Source organism: Moschus berezovskii, chromosome 4 (genome assembly GCF_049115385.1).
Source record: "Moschus berezovskii isolate FMDL1 chromosome 4, NW_MosBer_1.0, whole genome shotgun sequence".
NCBI lineage: Eukaryota > Metazoa > Chordata > Mammalia > Artiodactyla > Moschidae > Moschus > Moschus berezovskii.
Genome location: NC_142463.1, coordinates 9,966,512 through 9,989,329, shown reverse-complemented (window position 1 = coordinate 9,989,329; position 22,818 = coordinate 9,966,512). Strand labels below are relative to the sequence as shown.

General features: G+C 45.1%; 2 protein-coding genes and 1 pseudogene across 12 annotated transcripts in view; all 3 read left to right on the top strand.

Moving 5' to 3' along the window:
- The window catches only part of ZMYM6 (zinc finger MYM-type containing 6), a 62,006-nt gene extending 42,467 nt beyond the window's left edge, over positions 1-19,539 (top strand). For 9 of the 11 annotated variants that reach the window (XM_055402012.2, XM_055402007.2, XM_055402011.2 and 6 more), the window contains 2 exons: positions 2,148-2,292; positions 4,177-6,761. In XM_055402012.2, the coding sequence (XP_055257987.1) occupies positions 2,148-2,292; positions 4,177-6,008 (1,977 nt within the window). In that variant the 3' untranslated portion in view covers positions 6,009-6,761. Of the gene's footprint in view, positions 1-2,147; positions 2,293-4,176; positions 6,762-17,991; positions 19,202-19,363 lie in introns of those variants that run through there. The other 2 variants (XR_016037159.1, XM_088835128.1) reach the window with 2 other exon arrangements.
- TMEM35B (transmembrane protein 35B) lies at positions 7,642-10,932 on the top strand. Its single transcript, XM_055402015.2, has 3 exons — positions 7,642-7,795; positions 9,216-9,396; positions 10,348-10,932. The coding sequence occupies exons 1-3, from the start codon at positions 7,688-7,690 to the stop codon at positions 10,443-10,445; spliced, it is 387 nt and encodes a 128-aa protein (XP_055257990.1). The 5' UTR covers positions 7,642-7,687; the 3' UTR covers positions 10,446-10,932.
- LOC129540304 (platelet-activating factor receptor-like) lies at positions 14,834-17,982 on the top strand (annotated as a pseudogene).
- Positions 19,540-22,818: the final 3,279 nt, after the last annotated feature.

Sequence of the window (22,818 nt, the reverse complement as noted above, 5' to 3'; positions counted from 1 at the left end):
AGTTCCATAACGTAAACTTGTGAATTGTGCATTTCTGGAGTTTTCCATTTAATACTATATTTTCAGACTGCAGTTGACCATGGGTAACTGAAACCAAGGAAAGCAAAACTGCAGATGAGGAGGGACTGCTGTGTACCATTTGGTGGTTTCCCATCACTCTTAAAATACAATCCTAATTTTCTGGTTTTTGTTTTTAAACTAAGACCTTCCAGGGCTAAGAACAGTGCTGGCTTGTAGTAAACATTCAGTAAATGTTTACTGAATGAAAGAACATGTTTTAAATACACTCGCCCATTCTGTTGTTTGTCCTTCAACTTTAAAGGCCATTGTTTGCAAAAGTTTAAAATTTCAAGGTAGTCAGCTGTATCGGCCTTTTCTCCTTGAAGTCTTTCATGTTTTATTTAAGAATACTTTCTCTGTTGTTGTTCAGTCACTAAGGCATGTCTGACTGCGCTCCCTTGGACTGCAGCACACCAGGCTCTCCTGTCCTTCACTAGCTCCTGGAGTTTGCTCAGATCCATGTTCATTGAGTCGGTGATGCTATCTGACCGTCTCATCCTCTGCTGCTCTCTTCTCCTTTTGCCTTCAGTCTTTCCCAGCATCAGGGTCTTTTCCGGTGAGTCCGCTCTTATCAGATGGACGAAGTATTAGAGCTTCAGCTTCAGCATCAGTCCTTCTAGTGAATATTCAGGACTGCGCTTTAGGATTGACTGGTTTGAACTTCTTGCTGTCCAAGGGACTCTCAAGAGTCTTCTCCAGCACCACAATTCAAAAGCATCAATTCTTTGCTGCTTAACCTTCTTTATGGTCCAACTCTAACGTCTGTACACGACTACTGGAAAAACCATAGCTTTCACTATATGGACCTTTGTTGGCAAAGTGATATGTCTGCTTTTTAATACACTGTCTAGGTTTACCCTAGCTTTTCTTTCAAGGAGCAAGTGTCTTAATTTCATGGCTGCAGTCACCATCTGCAGTGAGTTTGGAGCCCATGAAAGTAAAATCTGCCACTGTTTCCACTTTTCCCCCTTCTGTTTCCCATGAAGTGATGGAACCAGATGCAATGATCTTTAGTTTTTCGAATGTTGAATTTTATGCCAGCTTTTTCCCTTTCCTCTTTCACCCTTATCCAGAGGCTCTTTGGTTCCTCTTCACTTTCTACCATCTAGTATCATCTGCATATGTGAGGTTGTTGTTATTTCTCCAGGCAGTCTTCTTTTTTCTTCCAGGCTGTCTTGATTCCAGCTTGTGATTGATCCAGCCTGGCATTTGGCATGATGTACTCTGTGTGCATGCATGCTAAGTCACTTCAGTCGTGTCCAACTCTTTTGGACCCTATGGACTGTAACCCACCAGGCTCCTCTGTCCATGGGACTCTCCAGGCAAGGATAATGGAGTGGGTTACTGTGCCATCCTCCAGGGGATCTTCCTGACCCAGGGACTGAACCTGGATCTCTTATTTCTCCTGTGTTGGCAGGCGGGTTCTTTACCACTAGTGCCACCTGGGAAGCCCGATGTTCTCTGCTTTTAAGTTAAATCAACAGGTTAACAGTATTCAGCCTTGTCATACTCCTTTTCCAGTTTTTCACCAGGCACAGAAGAAAGGGAAAGGAGAAGGAAGGCACGGGAGAAAGGGAAAGATATACTGAATGCAAAGTTCTAGAGAATAGCAAGGAGAGATGAGAAGGACTTCTGAATGCAAAGTTCTAGAGAATAGCAAGGAGAGATGAGAAGGACTTCTTAGATGAACAGTATTTTCTCTGAGTTCTGGTTATTTGAAAACTCTCCATTAATTTTAAAGTTTTATTTTTTTTGTGTTGAGGTCTTTAATCAATATGAAGTATTTTTTTGCATATGGTCTGAAGTTTGATCCCGTTTTTCTGAGTATCCAGTTGTCCTAATCTTCAGATTGTTTTCATTGTACTTACTGTAGGCAGAGTATTTTTAAAAATCAATAAATGGTACTGATACTGATTGAAGAATTAGTAATTAGTATATATTTTCCAAAGCAATTTTATTGTACCACTCTTTCAGAGAATTATATTTCTTTTTATATATATCATCTTTTGATTGATAGCAATTATAGTCAGTGAGAAGATACTAAAAAAAAAAATCTCTCTTTGGTTTCTGAATTTGTTTTTAACTAGGGAAGTGCGCAGACAGATGCCGTGAAACTTCTGTCTTCCCAGTCTTCAAAACTTTTAAAGAACAAAGCGTTACTGTGCAAACCTGTCACACAGACCAAGGCTACCTCTTGCAAACCACATACACAACACAAGGAATGTCAGACAGGTATGTGTTGTGCTTTCCATATGCAGTAAGTTTGTTCTCTGTGTTGTGTGCTTGTTTTTGATTTTTTAAGGAAAAAAAGTCATTGACAGTTTCTTAAATGTGAAAACATTAATTCTTGGATCACCTACTTTGAACATCTAATTTATTCCTTTTGTATTGTCATTAACACTAATAACTACTAAAATGAATCCATATATACCCAAAGCATTATGTGGACAGTATCTTCTGAATAAGCATCTTCTGTACGTGTGCATTGCTCTTGAGATGTATGACAGGCTATTATAATTGCTAAATATAAATTTAGTTAACAGCATTAGTGGATTAACCTTGGTTCTTTTTTAAACACTGTGAATTAATTTACTAAAAGTATAACTATATGTCTGAGGTATTGATGATCAGGAAAATTATTTGAAAATGTTGTACACTCTTGCCCCAATCCATGTTAACTGCTTTTAATCCCACTACCCTTATATTTTCAGGTATTTTTATAGCCTATTCTGCCTGAAACATTTTTCTTAACGTTTTATTTTATATTGGAGTATATAACCAATTAACAATATTTTGATAATTTCAGGTGGACAGCAAAGGTACTCAGCCATAAATATACTGCCGAAAACTTTTTTTGCTATTTCTTTTTAACGATAATTTTACCTCACAGAATATACTATATTTAAAAGCTTACTCTGTCAACAACTAACCCTGAGTTTTTATGTAGGATGCCTTTCTTTTGGTAGGAGTTAAGGAGGATTCTGTTTTCCTTCCTCAGTAAATCTGATTTGTTTTATATTCCTGTTAAAATGATACACTCTTTGTTTACCTGAATTTTATATTAAATACACATCCACATATGGAAGGTAGTAAGGGATATGTGGACAGCTACATATGTGGGTATGTGTGTGCTTATTACATTTTTTGAGTTTCTAGATTCTATTAGGATGTTTTCCATATACTGTTGTAAACTACTTTTTTACTCGACATTGCATGAAAACATTTCATATCAACATAAATTTAAATATATATTGAGATTCTTAATGAATGCATAGATTCCAATGTATATAGCATACAGATATATATATATATAATGTATATCCATCCTCCTAAGGTTGAACATTTAGATTGCTGCTGGCTTTTTAATGTTATAAACAGTATTGAGTTAAAGGTGTATAAACAGATCTTTCTCCACTTGTATAATTATGTCCTTGGGATTTATCCCAAGGACATAATTATAGATTCAAAAGCTGTCATAGATTTTTAAGGCTTAGATTTTGATGTGTTATTGCAGAGTTACCCTCCTGAAAAGTTATATCAATTTATGCTCCAGCCAGCAGTGTTTGAGAGCATCCATTTCTTTGCACTTTGACACTGGGTATGAAACCCCTTTCCCCTCAACTTTAATTTTGAAACATTCAAACTTTGGAAAGATTGAAACTACAGCACAGTGAACACCCTGGATGAACATATGCACACACACAACGAGTATGCCCTTCATCTAGATTCACTAAACATTAACTGTTTTCAACATTTGTTTCTCCTCTTACTCCTGTCCCCACATCTTTTACAAAGTAAAATAGTTTATTTTTAACTTGGTGTATTCTGTAGACATCAGCCCTAATCCCACTAATGTACTGAATACATGGCATTGCTGGGATATGTACGACTGCCTACAGCTTTGTTAATACTTCTCTCAGTGACCACGCTTTGAACAAACAGAAATTCAGCTGAATTAAAAATGGCATCATGGAAGTATTATAGTTTGTGTTTAAATCTTAATTAGTACATGCTCTTGACAAATATAAATAGTAACAAAATATAAATTTTAAATGCTTGGGGGATAAACATAAATTGCTTATTCTTGAAAATAACTGATTCGAATATTTCATTCAGATTTATCTGTGCCTAATGAGAAAAATGATGTGGAACTTGATTCTCCACCTGCAAAGAAAAAAAGAATAGGTTTTTTCCAGACTTATGATGCGGAATATTTAAAAGTTGGTTTTATTATCTGTCCGGGATCAAAAGAAAGTTCACCGAGGCCACAGTGTGTCATCTGTGGAGAAATTTTATCCAGTGAAAACATGAAGCCAGCAAATCTTTCTCATCATTTGAAGACAAAGCATTCGGAATTAGAAAACAAACCAGTGGATTTTTTTGAAGAAAAATCTCTTGAAATGGAATGTCAAAACAGTGCTTTAAAAAAGTGTTTACTAGTTGAAAAGTCACTTGTGAAAGCTTCTTATTTAATTGCTTTCCAAATTGCTGCCAGCAAAAAGCCATTTTCCATTGCTGAAGAATTAATTAAACCATATTTAGTAGAAATGTGTTCAGAAGTTTTGGGTTCCAGTGCTGGAGACAAGATGAAAACCATTCCTCTTTCTAATAATACAATTGGACACAGGATTGATGAACTGTCTGCAGACATTGAAGATCAGGTGATTCAAAAAGTCAGAGAGTCAAAGTGGTTTGCCCTTCAGATAGATGAATCATCAGAAATCTCAAATACCACCCTTCTTTTGTGCTATATTCGTTTCATTGATTATGGTTGTAGTGATATAAAAGAAGAATTATTATGTTGCATTGAAATACCTTCTCAAATGACGGGTTTTGAAATATTTGAACTAATAAATAAATATATTGATAGTAAATCTCTGAATTGGAAGCATTGTGTTGGTCTCTGTACAGATGGGGCTGCAAGCATGACTGGTAGGTGTTCTGGTTTAAGGGCAAAAATTCAAGAAGTTGCCATGAATACAGTGGCATTTACACATTGTTTTATTCACCGTGAACATTTAGCAGCAGAAAAGTTGTCTCCGTGCTTACATGAAATTCTTTTGCAGTCAGCACAAATTTTAAGCTTTATAAAGAGCAATGCGTTGAATTCACGAATGTTGACAATTTTGTGTGAAGAGATGGGGTCTGAGCACATGAATTTACCACTTCATGCTGAAGTACGTTGGATATCAAGAGGAAGAATTTTAACAAGATTATTTGAATTACGACATGAAATTGAAATATTTTTAAATCAGAAGCATTCAGATTTGGCCAAGTATTTTTTTGATGAGGAATGGGTTGCAAAGGTGGCCTATTTATCAGATGTTTTTTCACTTATAAATGAATTAAACTTAAGTCTCCAAGGAACTATGACTACGCTGTTCAATTTATATAATAAAATCGATTCACTTAAGAAAAAGTTAAAAACGTGGTTGAAGCGCACACAGGAGAATGATTATGACATGTTCCCTTCATTTTCTGAATTCTCAACCTCGTCAGGCTTAAATATGAGCGGTATGGCAAGCATTATATTAGAGCACCTGGAAGGACTTTCTCAAATGCTTGATGACTGTTATCCACCAGAAGAAGACTTGCGTTCAGGAAATTTGTGGATAATTAATCCTTTTACAAATCACCAACATAGTAATCTCACAGACTTTGAAGAAGAAAAATTAGCACAATTATCATCAGATTTAAGGTTACAATCAGTATTTAAATCAATGTCTGTAACTCAGTTTTGGATAAACGCAAAGGCAAGTTACCCAGAACTCCATGAAAAGGCAATGAAATTCTTATTACCTTTTTCAACTATTTATTTATGTGATGCTACCTTTTCAGCTTTGACTGAGTCAAAACAAAGAAATCTGTTGGTTTCTGGCCCTGCTCTACGACTTGCTGTCACATCTTTAATTCCGAGGATAGAAAAATTGGTCAAGGAGAAAGAATAGTAATCTGCATATTCCTTATTATCAAAGTCTATACTTTTGTGTTAAATTTTGTATGAGTATCCAAAAATATAATTTCCTAATGTGGATATGTGTTCTCGGTGATTAAATATGTGTTTTAATAATTTTTCTCTTTTTGTTGAGGAATTTAATAATTATGCATTTATACATAATTATGTATAATTTTAATAGTCCAAGGTAGAGAACTTAGCTACTTTATTGACGGATCAGTCCTTTGGATTAGTGACAAAGATGTAGGTAATGAAAGGCCCAGTGTTTTTTTTTTTTTTTGGTTGGTGTTTTTTTTAACTTTTATTTTTCGTTGGGGTATTTGGACACGATTGAAGCGACTTAGCGGCAGCAGCAGCATAGCCAGTTAACAATGTTGTCAATGTTTTGTGAGTTTCAGGTGGACAGCAAAGGGACTCAGTGAAAGGCCCAGTTTATAATGTAATAGCTAACACACCTGGATGTTGAAACTGCTTGGCCTTTAGAAACACATAGGACATTTCAGTCTTCAGCCAGCTGGTTATGGGTAGATAGAAAACCAGATCCAAGCAGCTTGGCTAACAGGAAGTGGAAGCAGCAGGAGAATTTGAGACCCCTGTTAGGGACCTCTCTGGCTTTCTAGACCTGGCTTAGCAAACCTTTCTCATAAGAGGCCAGGTAGTGAATATTTTAGGTTTTGCAGGCAATAAGGTGGGAACTACTCAATTCTCTTGTTGCATCACAAAAGCAGCGGTAGACAATACACAAACTGTGGTTCAATAAAACTACTTATTTATGAACACTGTAATATGAGTTTGATATATTTTCAAGTGTCATGAAAGCTACCTTAAATTTTAAAAAATCATTAAAAAATGTAAACAAGCATTGTTAGCTGGGGAGGGGGGTTAGTTAAAAAAAAAAAAAAAGCGCTTTCTGAATTTGTCAGTTTTCTCATCCAGGTTTAGATAGATTTCGGTAAAAGAAAATGGGCCAGGAGTGGACTGTAGGGTTTTGTTCAGTGAAAACGTCTCTACCCACCGCTGCACATAGCTGAATTTTCAAACACCTTTCACATTGTAATTTCAACTGAGAGATACTAGAGCGAAAATATATTTCAGGCGAAGATAAGCAGCTTATTTTATAATCACTGGCAATTGATTTATTCCTAATAATTTCACAAATAATTTACAAATAATTCTTTGTGCCAGACGTTGTGCTGTATCTCAGGACTGATACGGCGCTATCCGCATTTCAGATGAGGACACCACTGAGGCCCGCTGAGGTTAGGTGACCGCTCCGATCGCCAAGCTAGCGTGGCAGGGGCAGGAGCGACCCCCTGCCCCACCAACGTCTTTTGACCCACATGGAGCTCTTTTGCAAGCCACGTCCAGATACCCATGTTTGATTCTTCTGCTCTGTCCATATTGGCTGGGCAACTTTCCCTGAATTCAGAAGGGACCGTTTAGTGTCCGTTAAGAGCGAGCGGGCGTCAGTGTCCCCAGCTGTGAGATGGGGATGGCCTGCCCCAGCGCCGTCTCTGGCCGCAGCCGGCGCAGGGCCGAGGGAGGGAGGCAGCCCCGCTGGGAGGCGAGGCCTTCCGGCCGCCGGGGAGTGCGGCCACGCCCGGGCGGCAGGCGGCGGGCTTTCGGCGGTGCCCACCCCGGAGCGGGCGCGGCCCGCGTGCCTGCGCGGCCATGGCGCTCCCGCTCAGCGCTCTGCGCGTGCTGCTGGGCAGCTTCTTCGCGCTCACGGGGGCGGCCAAGCTCTCGGAGCAGATCTCGGCTCCGGTGTCGGAGCAGATGGTGAGCGGCGCGGGCGGAGGGCGGGGGGTCGACCGCGCGGCCGCGGGGGCTGCAACCCCGGCCGTTACCCGGGTGCCCCGCCTGCCCGCGCCTCGCGGGCCCGCCGGCCTTCGTGGGGACGGTGCCAGCGCTGGGGGAGCGCGCCTGCCCCGCGGCGTACACCTGGGCACCGGCCGGGGGAGTTCCTCCGAGTTCTCTGCCATCCCCTTCCCATCGGGTATCCCCTTCCAGGCAAATCCAGAGCCGGAAGAGGAATGCTCGGGGACCGTTTGCGGGAGGGAGTAGCACCGAGCTCCCTTGCTGCTCTCCTTCGTTTGCTTGAGTTCTCGGAAAGTTCACGAGGCAGAGGTTTAACTAATCCCCGCGTGGCCGGATAGGAAACTTGCCCTGAAGGTGGAGTGTATCTGCTAAAGGTTACACAGCTGGTCAGGAAGCAGGACCCAAACTTTAGACCTTCAGCTACCTTTGGGAAGCCTGGCGTGCTGCCGTCCGTGGGGTCGCAGAGAGTCGGACGTGACTGAGCACCTGAACTTAGAATCCGGAGTCCTTCCCGGAGCCCGAGAGGGAGGCCTAGAAGTCGCCCTTCGGTTCCCTGTCTAGTTCCACACTCTCGGGAATGCTGACATGTCCTGCCCACCAATCCACCCAGCCCCTTAAACCAGCCAGACTTCTAGACAAAGTACACCCCACCTCCCCGCCCCTGACCCCGTTTGGCCTGGCTTAGGGTGGGTTGTTTGGGGAAACATCCTCAGAGCCTGATGGCTTAAGAGTTTCTTCCTTAGAGCCCTGAGTAGGGGAGGTAGAACTGAGGTTGAGGAGCAGGAAAAAGCAGCCACCCTAAGGGTCCAGGTGAAGTCATGTGACTCAGGACGAGTTTGAGTCAGTGAGTTAAGTCACTAGCTCTGAACCCCTCACCTTCTGTTCTGTCTGCTGCAGTGAGATCCGGGTCCCAGCATATGATATTCAGTAGAATCTGTTTAATGAACGAAAAAATCTCTCCTTCCATCTCCTTCCTCATCTCCAAATATTCCCTGCATAGTAGCCTGAAGAGAAACCAGGCCAGGCAGAAGGAAAGAGAAGTCATGAAGTTCCCAAGCCTTGGCACTAGATGAGAGAGGCCAAGCCTAGCTTCCTCTTCCTGGAATCTGGGGCTGGGTTGTAATCTGGTGAGAAAGTTCTTCCATCTCTGTACCACCATTCAGCCCCGTTTGGAGCATAAAGTGTTTTCTGATGCCAAAGCTCAGCCCCTCAGGGAGGCCCTCTCCTTTCCAGGCTGGCTGAGGTCAGCCCTGGGCCTGGCCTAGAGTAGTAGCTCCTTTGCTCGGGGAGATAAGGGTTCTGGCACAGAATGCCCCTGCGGAGCATCTGGGCAGTGGATCCTTGGTGACTGTGGCTGACAGGCATTCCCTGCCACCCCTAGAAAGCCCTGTTCGTGCAGTTCGCTGAGGTGTTTCCACTGAAGGTGTTCGGCTACCAGCCAGATCCCGTGAACTACCAAGTGGCTGTGGGCTGGCTGGAACTGCTGGCTGGGCTGCTGCTGGTCCTGAGCCCACCGATGCTGCAAGAGATGAGTAACTTGCTTTTGACGCTGCTTATGATGGGTAAGGGGCGGGGCGCGCAACTGTGCTGGTGAAATGGGGACTTCTGGGGGAGGGTGATGGAAAAAATCTGACTGTTCTCTTCACTGTTGCCACCCTTTTTTCTCTGGAACCAGAAGCACTTTCTGCTCAGTTGCAGTTTCCATGGTCTTCAGACTAGGATAGGTGCTTTTAAAACTTACAGCAGTTGTCAGCAGTTCTGTTGGCTGCATGATATTTCTGTCATAAGGATATATTGGAACCTGAAAGCCCCTGCCCCTTTCTCTTCACCCCCTACCCTGAGATGAGGGGAGGAAGTAGCAGCTGCCATTGGGACTCATGTGTCTGGCAGGTGGGAACAACAAGAAAGCTGGGCCCCCTGAACAGAAAGGTGGATGATTCCTGGAGGGCCTCCTTTTAGTGGCTGTCCCCACAAGAACTGCCAGTGTACAAAGACAGCTGCTGCTTCAAAGGCCAGACATCTTCAGGCTCTTCTGTATCCCCTGGCTTTGTGTCACCCTTGCTGCTGGCGCTCCTGCCCTTCTTCCAGGCTTTCTTTCCATCTCCGCAGCTTGCCCCATTTTCAGCTCTTCCCCACCACATCCACCACCAATCCCTGGGCCTTCCCTTCCCTTTACTGGGGTTGAGAAAGGAGAAGAATCAGGGACAATCTGATCCTTCAGAAAATGCCCACCTACTCACTCCCTGCCCTATTTGGTTGGATTGTTCCTGTTTTCTTTCTTGCCATGTGAGAGGGGCTGTGTTAGTTTAAGAAACTACGGTTTCCTGGTTCTGCTGTTTTGGGGGGATCAAAGGGTTGAGAGCAGCTAGTTTAGGCTGTGTCTGTTGGGGGAGGGGGACGGTGTTCAAGAGAGGAGTTAAGCTGGAGTGGGTCAGCCTTGGCTGGAGGGCCCTGATCTCCTGGATCTCCCAGGCATTCCCAGGGAGCCTCAGGAACCTCATTTTCCATTCTAGGGGCTATCTTCACTTTGGTGTCTCTAAAAGAGTCACTGAACACCTGCGTCCCAGCCATCGTCTGCCTGGGGCTCCTGCTGCTGCTGGATATCTGCTAGCTCTAAGTCCAAACCAGAAAAGATGTCCAGACCCACTAGGAAGAAGTCTCCAAGTCCATTCAAGGAATCCTGGGAGTAGAGTATCTCTTGTCCCTTCAGGCCATGTTACTGTCAAAGCAGAAACATGGTGGAACACAGAATGTCACCTTGTTACCCATACAGCCAAGGGTGGCCAGTGTTAAAGTAGACATCTGGTCTACCTAGTCCTGCTTTCTCTCGGACATTTTACTGCTCTTTTTTTGAAGAGTCCATGTTACACACTCTTAGCATTCCTCATGTCATGTGAAAGTAAATTTAAATCACCTAAACTTTTAATGCCCCCAAATAACTACTGATACTTTCAATTCCTTTGTATAACTGTACCTCCCAACTATTTTCCTGTGTCTTTACTGAGATATATTTTTAATGAAAATGAGACTGTATGTACTACTTTATTTTACTTGCTTTCTAAGCCTAATACACTGTAACTAACACCATTCCATGTCTGTTTTACCTCATTGATGTTAATGGTTGTGTAGTATTCCATTGTAAGGGTGCAGTGTGATGTATTTATAAAAGCCCCCACTAGGAATGTTTGGATTGTTCCCAATTTTTTTAGGTATTGTAAACCTCACAGTAAATCACCTCTGCATACTTATTTTCTTTCCTTCGAAGTGAGGGTGCTGATTCAAAAGGCATGCATGTTTTTAAGATTTTATTATAAGCTTAGAATTTATACACTGAGTATGGCAGAATATTAAGAATACCTGCTTTTGCCTGCTGAGCCACATGAGATAATCCCTCCCATTCCTTTTTATCTCACGCACTTTAGAGTCACAAAGCTAACAAAAATGGGCATTGAGTCATAATTCTACAGGATCTGAAACCACCAGGGACTCAGTGCAGTGCTCCTTGGACATCTATGTAGAGGCAGGGGACAGCCCACTCCAAAAGGGGCTGTGTGTTAAAGCAGTGCCGGAAACCTGGGATGAATCGCAGAAGCCCTAGGGAGTCAGAAGCGTGTGTGAGAGAGACAATTCTCGAGGGCCAGTGACCATGTTAGGGTGCCGACTGTCATAGCACCAACCGTCTTCACCTAGGTGGGGAAATGATGTGGTTCCTATCAAGGAAAATAGTGAAGAAAAAAAGTTCATTTATTTATACAAATACTCTGGTCACCAGCCAACAAATTGCTTTTGGGGGTAGGGACAGTGGCTTTTGGGAGCCCACAGGAGTAAAAGAAATCTTCATCTTCACTATAGAACGGTAATTTCTGCTCTGACACTGACAAGCTGGGAAGCTTAGGCACACTGGCACTCTTAGGTCTGGTGTCTGAAAACACAGTGACACAACCTATCTATAGTAGGTGTGTGTGTATGTATGTGTATATATATGCATACTACATATGCTGGTGCTGCTCAGTCGTGTTTGACTGTTTGTGACCCCAAAGACTGTAGCCTGCTAGGCTCCTCTGTCCATAGAATTCTCCAGGCAAGAATAATGGAGTGGGTTGCCATTTCCTTCTCTGGCGGATTTTCCCAACTTGGGGATCAAACTTGTGGCTCCTACATTGCAGGTAGTTTCTTCACCTGCTGAGCCATCTGGGAAACCCACTACATATACAGAGTGTCAAAGCAATAAGGAAACTTTCTGTCATGTGAGGTCCAGAGATAACATAGCTTCAGTTTCAGTGTTGCATATTTTGGCTGCTTTATGATGATGCCAGACTGATATTCCTTCAGCTTTGTCCTCTGCTGCTTTCAATTTATTGACTACTGACCTCAGGGTTACAAAATAGCTGCAGTAGCTCCAGACAACATATTTGCATATAATATACCAAGATGAAAAGTGAGGAAAGCTCTTTTAGAAGACCCCCTAGGTTTCCCCTCATATCCCACTCTGCAGAATTATGTCACATTTCCATTCTTAGACCAATCACTGGCATGGGGAATGGAATTCCCATGATGGACTTAGACTAGTTAAGATTTATCCACACTGGTCAAGTGGTCGGCAAAGAGAAGGGAGAGAGTAGGTAGTGCCTCTTACTTGCAAAATATGGATAATAATGGCAAATATTTTCATAGAGTTGCTGTGAAGACTTAGTGAGTTAAAGTGCTGACAATAGTGCTTGCACATAATAAGTGCTCAGTAAATGCTGTTATTAAATAGCGGTTCTACAGATGGGAAAATGGATTCAGAAACCTTAAGGGCCCATGTGTCAGTGCTGAGACTAGAATTAAGGCTTGATTGACTCAAGAACCCACACTTCCCACCACACCAGCTGCCAAAGTCAGAAGTGGGCAGGCGTGGCACCCCTGCTCTTCAACTTGAAGGTAAATGGAATGATCAGTCCAACGTAATTAAATCTGCATTGCTTCCCAGAATTGCCCCTCTGCATGGATATTTTGAAGCCCTTGAAAGTAGAGCCTGGACACCCTAGGAGCCCGGCCTCTTCCCATCTCCACCCCTTCCAGGATTCCACAGCCAGCCTGTCTCCAGCCGGGACTTTGAGTAAAATCTCTCACAGCTGGCATTAGATCGAAGGCTCCTGTTTACCAAGGCCTGGCCTGTCAGCTGATTAGAAGCTACACGGCGCTGCAAGCTTGACTCTAGGGCCCAACAAGCAGCTGCAGGAAAGGCAGGGTGCTGGAGAAGTAGGTCGGCCAGCTGGTATGGAGGAGTAGTTGGGATTGACAGCAGCAGGAGTATCTTCAGCTTTAGCAGTGCTGCCTCAGTTGGAGGAGAAGCCAGACCTTAGGAAATGGCACCCCCATGCCCAAACCACAGCCTAAGCATCGGTCAGGTCAGCAGAATGACATTTAGCAGCAAGGCCTTCCTTATACATTTCTGTCTCCCTCCCTGTGCCCCCATGCCTTGCAATGATAATCCTTTCCCTTGTGGCTCTGGCTGCACCTCACAAACCCCACTCATAGCTGCCACAGGTGGACCCCTGCCCCTCCAGCTGTTGCTCCCATTCTTCATGTCCTGTCTAGGATGTGTGGGTGGGAGTGGATTCTGCTCTGTCTCAGCTCCTTAGACCCCTGGGCCCCAGAGAGAGCTGTAGCAGCCAGAGCAGCAAGAGGTAGGAGTGATCTGGTGGGATGGCAGGGAGAGGTTCAGAGGGGGGAAGTGGAGGGCCAGAGACTTGGTGGACAGAGCCTAGAGGGAGGGGGAGAAAGGAATAGACTCATTCAGGATCCCAGAAAGGATGAGCCTGAGAAGTTCAAAGGCAGAAGTACAAATTTTGGTATCGGAGGAACCAAGTTTTGGGATACCCTGGGAGTGTGACTGTGTGCCAAAAATAGGAACAGGACATGGGCTTGTGCGCTTCTCCCCCCCTGGGGAGAGGGGCAGTATGCCCAGATGTCTTCGTGCTGTTTGACTGAGGTGTCTGTCTCTAACGCTGTGTGTGTGCCTGTGTGGGTGTACACATTTATCTGTGTGCTGCCTAGAGGGGAAGGGAGCTAATGGTTATGAAGTATCTCCCCAGTGTCAGCCAGTGCTCAGAGTTTTACTTATGTTTTCTCATAACCCTCTGAACAACCCTGTGAGGTAGGTATTTTAATCTCCATTTTACAGCAGAGAAGACAGGCTCCGTGAAGCTGAGTAATTTGCCCAAGGTCACATGGCAGATAAATGTGTATCTAGAATCTGCCTGATTCCTGGGCCTGTGCTCCATTTGCTTTTCTGTCCAAAGTTCCAAATCAGACCCTGGACTTCTTTGTGGTCAAAAGATGAGGGGGAAGGAAACAGGCTGGAAGGCCTGAGATGTGAAACCTTTTCAGCCCTGTCCAAGGTGCTCCAGGCAAGCCCCCAGAGAGGACATTCAGCAAGGTAAGTCCAAGGTCACTGTGCAGGGGCCTGTCTCCTGGGTCACTGCATCCTACGGCCAAAACTCTATCCATGCCTCTCCTCTACTGACCTGGATGGCACTGGAGCTGGAGGCTTGGGCTTTGTCGGGGGAGTCTGTATTCCACCCAGGTTTCTCTGTGACTTCCTGTTGGCTTAGCCTTGCTGCGGCTTAATGCACACGCCTGTGCCCCACACGACTGAGCGACTGAACAACTGAACTGTGCCCCCAAAAGTGGAACCACCTATACGGGGGCACTTCCACCTTCCCAGTCACCAAGGTGGAAAATTTCCAAGCTCTCTGGGATTCCTGACCTGTTCTCATTTCCCACATCTCCCACCAAGTTCATTCTACTAACTCTGGAGTCTCCTCCGCTCCACCTCCAGCGGGCGCCGGTGGAGCTAATTCCTCAGCCCCTCATAGGGGCTTTCCGGCTCCTAGTCTCCTCCTACCACGGATTTTGGAAGAGAGGACTGGGGTCTGGTGAGGAAAGGCGGGGTGGAGGGCTTCTTGTGCGGCTGGCCTCCACAGTGACCTCTCTTCCTTTTGCTAGTCCAAGGTCCGGGATGAACAGGAGCGTGGGGGACCTGGGTGTTGGCGGCTGCAGCCCCTGGGACGACCCTGCTCGCTTCATTGTGGTGCCCGCGGCCTATGCCTTGGCGCTGGGCCTGGGGCTGCCGGCCAACGTGGCGGCCCTGGCCGTGTTCGTCCGCAGCGGCAGGCGCCTGGGCCAGGCCCTGCGTCTCTACCTGCTCAGCCTGGCCCTGGCCGACGTGCTCTTCACGCTCACCCTGCCGCTGGGGCTCACCTACTACCTGGGCCCGGCCCACTGGCCCTTCCCGGAGGCCGCCTGCCGCGCAGCCGGGGCCGCCTACTATGTGTCCACCTACTATGTGTCCACCTACGCGGCCGTGGCCTTCGCGGCGCTCATCAGCGTGTACCGCTGCGGCTCCGTGCACCGGCCCGGGCCCAAGGCGGCCGCCCGCCCAGCCCTGCTGCCCGCGCCGCGTGCGCCGCCGCCTGGCTGGCGGGCCTGGCCTGCGCCGCACCCTCGCTGGCCGCCCCGCACGCGCTGCGCCCCGGGCCCGGCGGCGCCTCCCGCTGCCTGGAGCGCGGCTGGGCGCGCGCCGGCCTGGCCTACGCCACCGTGGCCTTCTTCACCGCCGCCTTCCTGCTGGTGCTCGCGGCCTACGTGAGCCTGGCGCGGGCGCTCGCCTCGCCCTCGGGCCCGGGCCCGGCCCCCGCCGGTCCGCACCGGCGCGCGGCCAGGACCAGGGTGCTGGGGCTCCTGCTGGTCTTCGCCCTCTGCCTGGCGCCCTACCACCTGCTGCTGGCGCCCTGGGTAACGGGGCAGGAGGTCGCCGCGAGCCGCGGAGGCGGCCGGTGCCGGGCCACCTCCACGCTCGACGTCCTGCACAGCCTCAGCCTGGCGTTGCTGAGTCTCAACAGCTGCCTGGACCCGCTCATCTACTGTTTCTCGGTGCGCCGCTTCCGCCAGGACTGCTGGGCGCTGAGCTGCCGTCTCGGGGTGGGGGCATCTGGGGCGCACTCGGCCTCCTTGACCTCCTCCTAGAAGGGCCCCTGGCCGCTGCCTGCTTCACCCCCGCCACCCTCCCAGCCGAGTCCGGGGTGGTGGAAGCTCTTTGCAAGGAAGTGGATTCCAATCCTGACACAGCCACATACTAGCTGCCTGTAACTGTAGACCTCCAGGCTCTGCCAAAAGGGGAAAAAACGTTCTCTGTAACCCGAAAGTTCCCTAGACTTTACCAGTGTTTGGATATGCATAGTACGCCATTGCTTTTAAAATCTCTTGGGATAAACCCCAAAGTCCTTAAAAGGTCCTCCAAGGCCTGACTGGCTCCCGTTTCACTCTCGGCATCCTCTCATCCATATATTCCTCCTTCTCCTCTACCATGTCTGCCCGTCTTCGTGGGTTGAGTCACGTTATCAGTCCCTGGAACAGACCAGTTTCCTGCCCTTAGAGGCCTTTGGAACTGACTGCCAGGAATGATGTCCCTTGGTCTCCTTCACTAAACTGATTCCTTTTCATTCTCACTTCCTCAAAGGTGGAAGCTTTCTTGATCAGCACCACATACACCATACCCTAGACTGGATTGAATATGATTGCTCCCTTATCGGTCTTTCCATAATTGCAATTAAGCAATTAACTGGGTAGTTCTTTCCTTTTTTTTTTTCTTAGTTTTTCTCCCTGTAGTTCTTTCTCTCTTTTCAGAATGTGTTTATGTTGATCCATAAGAAAGTGCCATTTTTACAGACCCAGAAAGGTTGAATAGTGGCAGTTTTATTTTTATCCAATTCAACTTAATGAATTCCATGTTTACCTTATTTACTGCTTGCTACTGTTCTTTGCATTTAGTAACACTTCAGTATGTCAGATGAATGCATGAAACGTGAATATCATTAGCTTAAAATGCCCAAGGATTCATTCAGAGACTCCAGTCTCAGATTTTCTTCAAGTGTTTCTGGGATTCTCTAAGCTTATATTAACCAGATGTGTTCCTGACTGAGTACTGATGATTGCTTCCTTCTGCTGTTGCTGGTTATCTGCAACTCGGCCATCACTTCCACTGTGCCAAGACTCCAGGACCAAAACTTGGTGATAAACAAGCTGGATATCCATCCTGCTATTAGCTGGGAGAGGGATCGGCCAGACTTTCTACCTTCAGCTTTAGCTGAGCAGAGACTCTGTCACTGGGTGCAAATCCCTGCTAATGGTTCTGGCCTCTGGTTCTTTCTCTCCTTGTGCCTTAATGACTTAGTAGCTGCTTTAAGTGGGAAAGGGAACTTCTCCCTGTCTTCAGCCATGTTATTGGGGGCCCCATAGCAAGACTGCTTGGGTCTCAAGGAGTTTAGCTTAATGAGTGAGGGCAGCATATTCACGTTGTCGAGTTAGCTGGGTCAGGACAAGTTCACCAATCTGCCACTATGTCTTACTGACTTCCAGTCCTATTACTGAATTTGCCTTCTAATAGTAAATTTGAGAAATTACTTCTTTTATTTTTGATAAATTACCTTTCATTGGTCCTTTATTCCTTATTTAAATATTTTATTTTGCATTTTAAAAGCAATATACATTCATAAAAATAAAGTAGTAGAGAAAATTGCAAAATAGAAAATAAAGGTTCCCCAGTGGTAACCACTGTTCACAGTTTCTTGTAGTGTATATTTTTCCAGAGGTTTTCTATTTCAGTACAAATTTATTTATAGTCAATTTCCTCCAAAAATCCACAAATGGGATAGTACTACAAGGCTTTTCTGTGCTTTCCTCAGTATATCTTGTACATCTTTTAATATCAGCACATATCGATCAACCTCATTTTTTAAATAAATGCAAAGTATTTATTTTACTCAATTGGTCCCCCTGTTAATGGGCATTTGTTTCTACTGTTTTACTGTGATAAATAATGATGCAATGAGTGTCACTGTCCATAAATCTTTGGATACTTGTAAATCTATAGAATAAATCCCTGGCAATGAAATTGCTGTGTCAAGGAGTATGTATGTGCACTTAAATTGTTTAATTACATCACCAAATTGCCTCCAAAACTGGGGTACCAATTACATACCAATTAACAGCTTGTAACACTCCCTGTTTTACCACACCCTCACTATAAATGGATATTTTCACATGCCTCTCTGGACTTTTGTCTGTATTTCAACTGTGAGCATGGTTAATTTGTTTTTTTTTCCTAGCAGGCTTCTCAGTCTCTTCCATGTTTATTTGAAACCTGTCTGGGGCAGGAGGAGGAAGAGAAAGCGTATCACCTGAGACCTCACGCTAGCCAAACTTTACACTGTCTTTCTCACTGGAGGAATTAAGCAAGAGCCCAAATACCCATTGGTAGGTCTGCAGTAATTGTCATCTCTCCTTCCCTGGGAGTTACGTTGGCTCATTCCATGCAACATTGACCATCGTCTCAAGCCAAGGCCAGCAGAAACAGTTTGAGTCCACATCATGAATTCACTTGCTCTGGTGGAATGTATTGCTCATCCCCAGGGACTGTGCAAAGCTGAGTCTGAGAAATGATCCTATGTCCACACTAGAGCCAGCTGAATCTCTTGAGGCTGAGTTTTATTTTGTCCAAATAAAAAATGATTCCCTGTGGCATCATCCATCCCTGTGGTCTTGTACTATCTTGCTTTTGATGTGACTTTTCCCTTAGTGAAGTAGTTTCCTTTGGGAGATGTCTAACTTAGTCTTCTTTGTCTGACCTGGGGAAAAAGAACTTGAGAGTCGATTGCCTCTGGGAGGTCAGGCACAGTGAAAAGAAGGCATCTGTCTGGAGTTACTGTGTTGGAATCCTCTCCCTGCTGACTCAGAGGAGTGGGAATCTGGGGAGATAACCCAGAGGCAAAGAGCCTGAGGGATGAGAGAGACTAGACTGCTTTCCTCTGTCAATCCTTTTGGATTCTTGGTTGCCTTATTTATTGTAAACCTTCAAGAATTTGACCTAAGACCCATTCTCAATCCAGGATGAAAAAGAAAGAGCTCAGGTTGGTCCTTGATTAGATGCTGGACACCCAGTTTCTCTAGGATCCAGGAAAAACTCATCTGCCAACTGTTTCCAGAAGCTGGTGGTGTCTAGGGCATGTTTTCATATGCCCTAGGCCCCTGTTCCTCTAGTGAAGCCAGAAATGGCCAGCTCTCACCCCGACCCACCCAGGCCACACCCTGTGGCTGTGGGGTGCACATGTGGTGCAGAGAAGCTGCTCCTGACTCAGAAGACAGTTTCCCTTCTCTACTGACCCCCGCTCTTTCCCTCAGTTCAATTACTGTCCAGGTCTCTGGATCCAACCCCTTGGGCTCTGCAAACACCTGCCCGGAGTCCCTTAGCTAGTCCTGAATCCTCTGTGAACCTTGCTTGCTCTTCCTGAGTCCTCCCCTCCAGACCAGGCCCTACCTGCTCCTTCCACCTCTGTAGGGAACTGTCAGACTTCAGCTGGTTTCTCTCTTGTCTTCAGACCCTGGCCCCAGGCATGCTGTCTGCAGCTGATTCTTTGCCTTGCCATCTATTTCTCTTTCTTCTAGACTTGGCGGGAGTATAGCGTTTCCCTTTGGGTTCCCTAGGTGCCCCTGTGGCTGCAGCTGTCCTTCACTGGCCCTGAAACCAGCTCCATGGACTACATTACAGCTTCAGGGACTGGGACCTTCTTCCCCGAACTGTCATTCTAGGACTCTTCCAGGACTGTTCTACCACTGGTGTGGCACATGTCCACCATCTGGCCCTAATGTTATCATTTTTTTTTAACATTAAAATATTTTTTTGGCTGCCCTGGTTGCTGTGTGCAGGTTTTCTCTAGTTGCGGCGAGTAGGGGCTCTTCCCTAGTTGTGGTGTGCGGGCTTCTCCTTGCGGGGGCTTCTCGTTGCAGAGCACCAGCTCTTGGGCACGCACAGGCTTGAGTAGCTGTTGGCACAGGAGCTCACTAGTTATGGCTTGCAGGCCCTGGAGTGTGCAGGCTTTGATATTTGTTGTGCATGGGCCTAGCTGCCCTGTGGCATGTGAAATCTTCCTGCACCGAGGATGGATCCCATGTCCCCTGCATTTGCAGGTGGATTCTTTAACCACTGGACCACCAGGGAAGTCCCCTAATGCGATCATTAAAGCATACTTCCTCGCCTCTTAATTCTTAGTGAGCACCAGTCTAGTTCTGAAATGTACTGTTTGGGCTGCTGGGCTCATGCTGGTCCCTAGCCTTTGTGGGATCCTGGGCAAAAGTATAGATGGAGGCCCACATATTATATGTCTAGATATTTGCAATTTATAAATTAAGCAAGCAGTGGAAGTGTGCGTGCTCATTTGTGTCTGACTTTCTGTGACCCCAGACTGCAGCCCACCAGACTCCTCTATCCATGGGATTTTCTGGGCAAGGATACTGGAATGGGTTGCCATTTCCTCCTCCATGGGATCTTCCTGACGTTGGGATTGAACCCAAGTCTCCTGCATCTCCTGCATTGCTGGCGGATTCCATTACTGCTAAGCCACGGGACCAAATTAAGCAAACACATTGTTAAATAAAATGTGTTCCATCCATTTGTCTTGACAAATATACCTTTATAATGACAGACTAGAAAAATATGTTTAAAGCTGTGGTTTGCAAGACTGAAAGTCAGCAAATTATCAAAGATGACTGAATTTAATTCTACATATTATGTTTAAACATTATATTTGGGTGGTATTTCATAAATTATTATTACAGGAAATATGTTACTTTAATTTCATCATATGAGTAACTATAATTTATATTTTTTTTTTACCATTTCGTCAAGCAATTTCTATTTTCACACAGAAATTCTTGAGTTTTTTTCAAAAATTTCAATAATGGAATTTAATTTTAAAAACAACAGAAAAGGACACCTTGTTGCTAAATTTCTTCAGCTCTCTCTTCAATCAAGGTTATAACTCAATCTACAGTGGCCACAAAGTAGTCTCTATAGAAATTTGTTTTGAGATTATTGGTCTGTGAATCTTATTCATTGTCAGACAAATATTTTCCTTTCATTGTTCTAACTGCCTCATATTTTAGTGAGATCTCATTTTGGTTGTATATTTCACATGCCGTGTTTTTTAATTTCAAAAAACCATTTTCTGATATGTATAGAAATAGAAATACATTTTTGCAAAAAAGCAAAATGGCTGTATAAGGAGGCCGTATAAACAGCTGTGAAAAGAAGAGAAGCGAAAAGCAAAGGAGAAAAGGAAAGATATACCCATTTGAATGCAGGGTTCCAAAGATTAGCAAGGAGAAATAAGAAAGCTGTCCTCAGTGATCACTGCAAAGAAATAGAGGAAAACAATAGAATGAGACAGACTAGAGATCTCTTTAAGAAAATTAGAGATACCAAGGTAACATTTCATGCAAAGATGGGCTCAATGAAGGACAGAAATGGTATGGACCTAACAGAAGCAGAAGATATTAAGAAGAGGTGGCAAGAATACACAGAAGAACTATACAGAAAAGATCTTCATGAGCCAGATAACCACGATGGTGTGACCACTCACCTAGAGCCAGAAATCCTGGAATGCGAAGTCAACTGGACCTTAGAAAGCGTCACTATGAACAAAGCTAGTGGAGGTGATGGAATTCCAGTGGAGCTATTTCAAATCCTGAAAGATGATGCTGCACTCAATATGTCAGCAAATTTGGAAAACTCAGCAGTGGCCACAGGACTGGAAAAGGTCAGTCTTCATTCCAATCCCAAAGAAAGGCAATGCCAAAGAATGCTCAAACTACCGCACAATTGCACTCATTACACATGCTAGCAAAGTAATGCTCAAAATTCTTCAAGCCAGGCTTCAACAGTACGTGAACCATGAACTTCTATGTTCAAGCTGGATTTAGAAAGGCAGAGGAACCAGAGATCAAATTGCCAACATCCTTTGGATCATCAAAAAAGCAAGAGAGTCCCAGAAAAACATATGTTTCTGCTTTATTGACTATGCCAAAGCCTTTGACTGTGTGGATCACCACAAACTGTGGAAAATTCTTCAAGAGATGGGAATACCAAACAACCTAACTGCCTCTTGAGAAATCTGTATGCAGGTCAGGAAGCAACAGTTAGAACTGGACATGGAACAACAGACTGGTTCCAAATAGGAAAAGGAGTACGTCAAGGCTGTATATTGTCACCCTGCTTATTTAACTTATATGCAGAGTACATCATGAGAAATGCTGGGCTGGAAGAAGCACAAACGGAATCAAGATTGCTGGGAGAAATATCAATCACCTCAGATATGCAGATGACACCATCCTTATGGCAGAAAGTGAAGAAGAACTAAAGAGGCTCCTGAGGAGAGTGAAAAATTTGGCTTAAAACCCAACATTCAGAAAACTAAGATCACGGCATCTGGTCCCATCACTTCATGGCAAATAGATGGGGAAACAGTGAAAGACTTTATTTTTGGGGGCTCCAAAATCAGTGCAGATGGTGTCTGCAGCCATGAAATTAAAAGATGCTTACTCCTTGGAAGGAAAGTTATGACCAACCTAGACAGCATATTAAAAAGCAGAGACATTTGCCAACAAAGGTCTGTCTAGTCAAAGCTATGGTTTTTCCAGTAGTCATGTATGGATGTGAGAGTTAGACTGAGTGCCAAAGCTGAGCACCAATGAATTGATGCTTTTGAACTGTGATGTTGGAGAAGACTCTTGAGAGTCCCTCGGACTGCAAGGAGATCCAAGCAGTCCATCCTAAAGGAGATCAGTCCTGAATATTCATTGGAGGGACTGACGTTGAAGCTGAAACTCCAATACTTTGGCCACCTGTTGTGAAGAACTGACTCACTGGAAAAGACCCTGATACTGGGAAAGATTGAAGGCAGGAGAAGGGGATGACAGGGGATGAGATGGTTGCAATGGTATCACCGACTCAATGGACATGAGTTTGGGTCAACTCTGGGAGTTGGTGATGGACAGGGAGGCCTGGCGTGCTGCGGTCCATGGGGTTGCAAAGTGTTGGACACGACTGAGTGACTGAATTGAACTGATAGAAATATTTTTAGTTTTAAAGTTGAACTAGTCAG

Excerpts from the sequence above, each read along its gene's own strand:
- TMEM35B (XM_055402015.2), top strand. The coding sequence starts at position 7,688 with ATGGCGCTCCCGCTCAGCGCTCTGCGCGTGCTGCTGGGCAGCTTCTTC. Across the intron at positions 7,796-9,215 it reads CTCCGGTGTCGGAGCAGATG|AAAGCCCTGTTCGTGCAGTT; the intron begins GTGAGCGGCGCG and ends TGCCACCCCTAG. Across the intron at positions 9,397-10,347 it reads TTTGACGCTGCTTATGATGG|GGGCTATCTTCACTTTGGTG; the intron begins GTAAGGGGCGGG and ends TTTCCATTCTAG.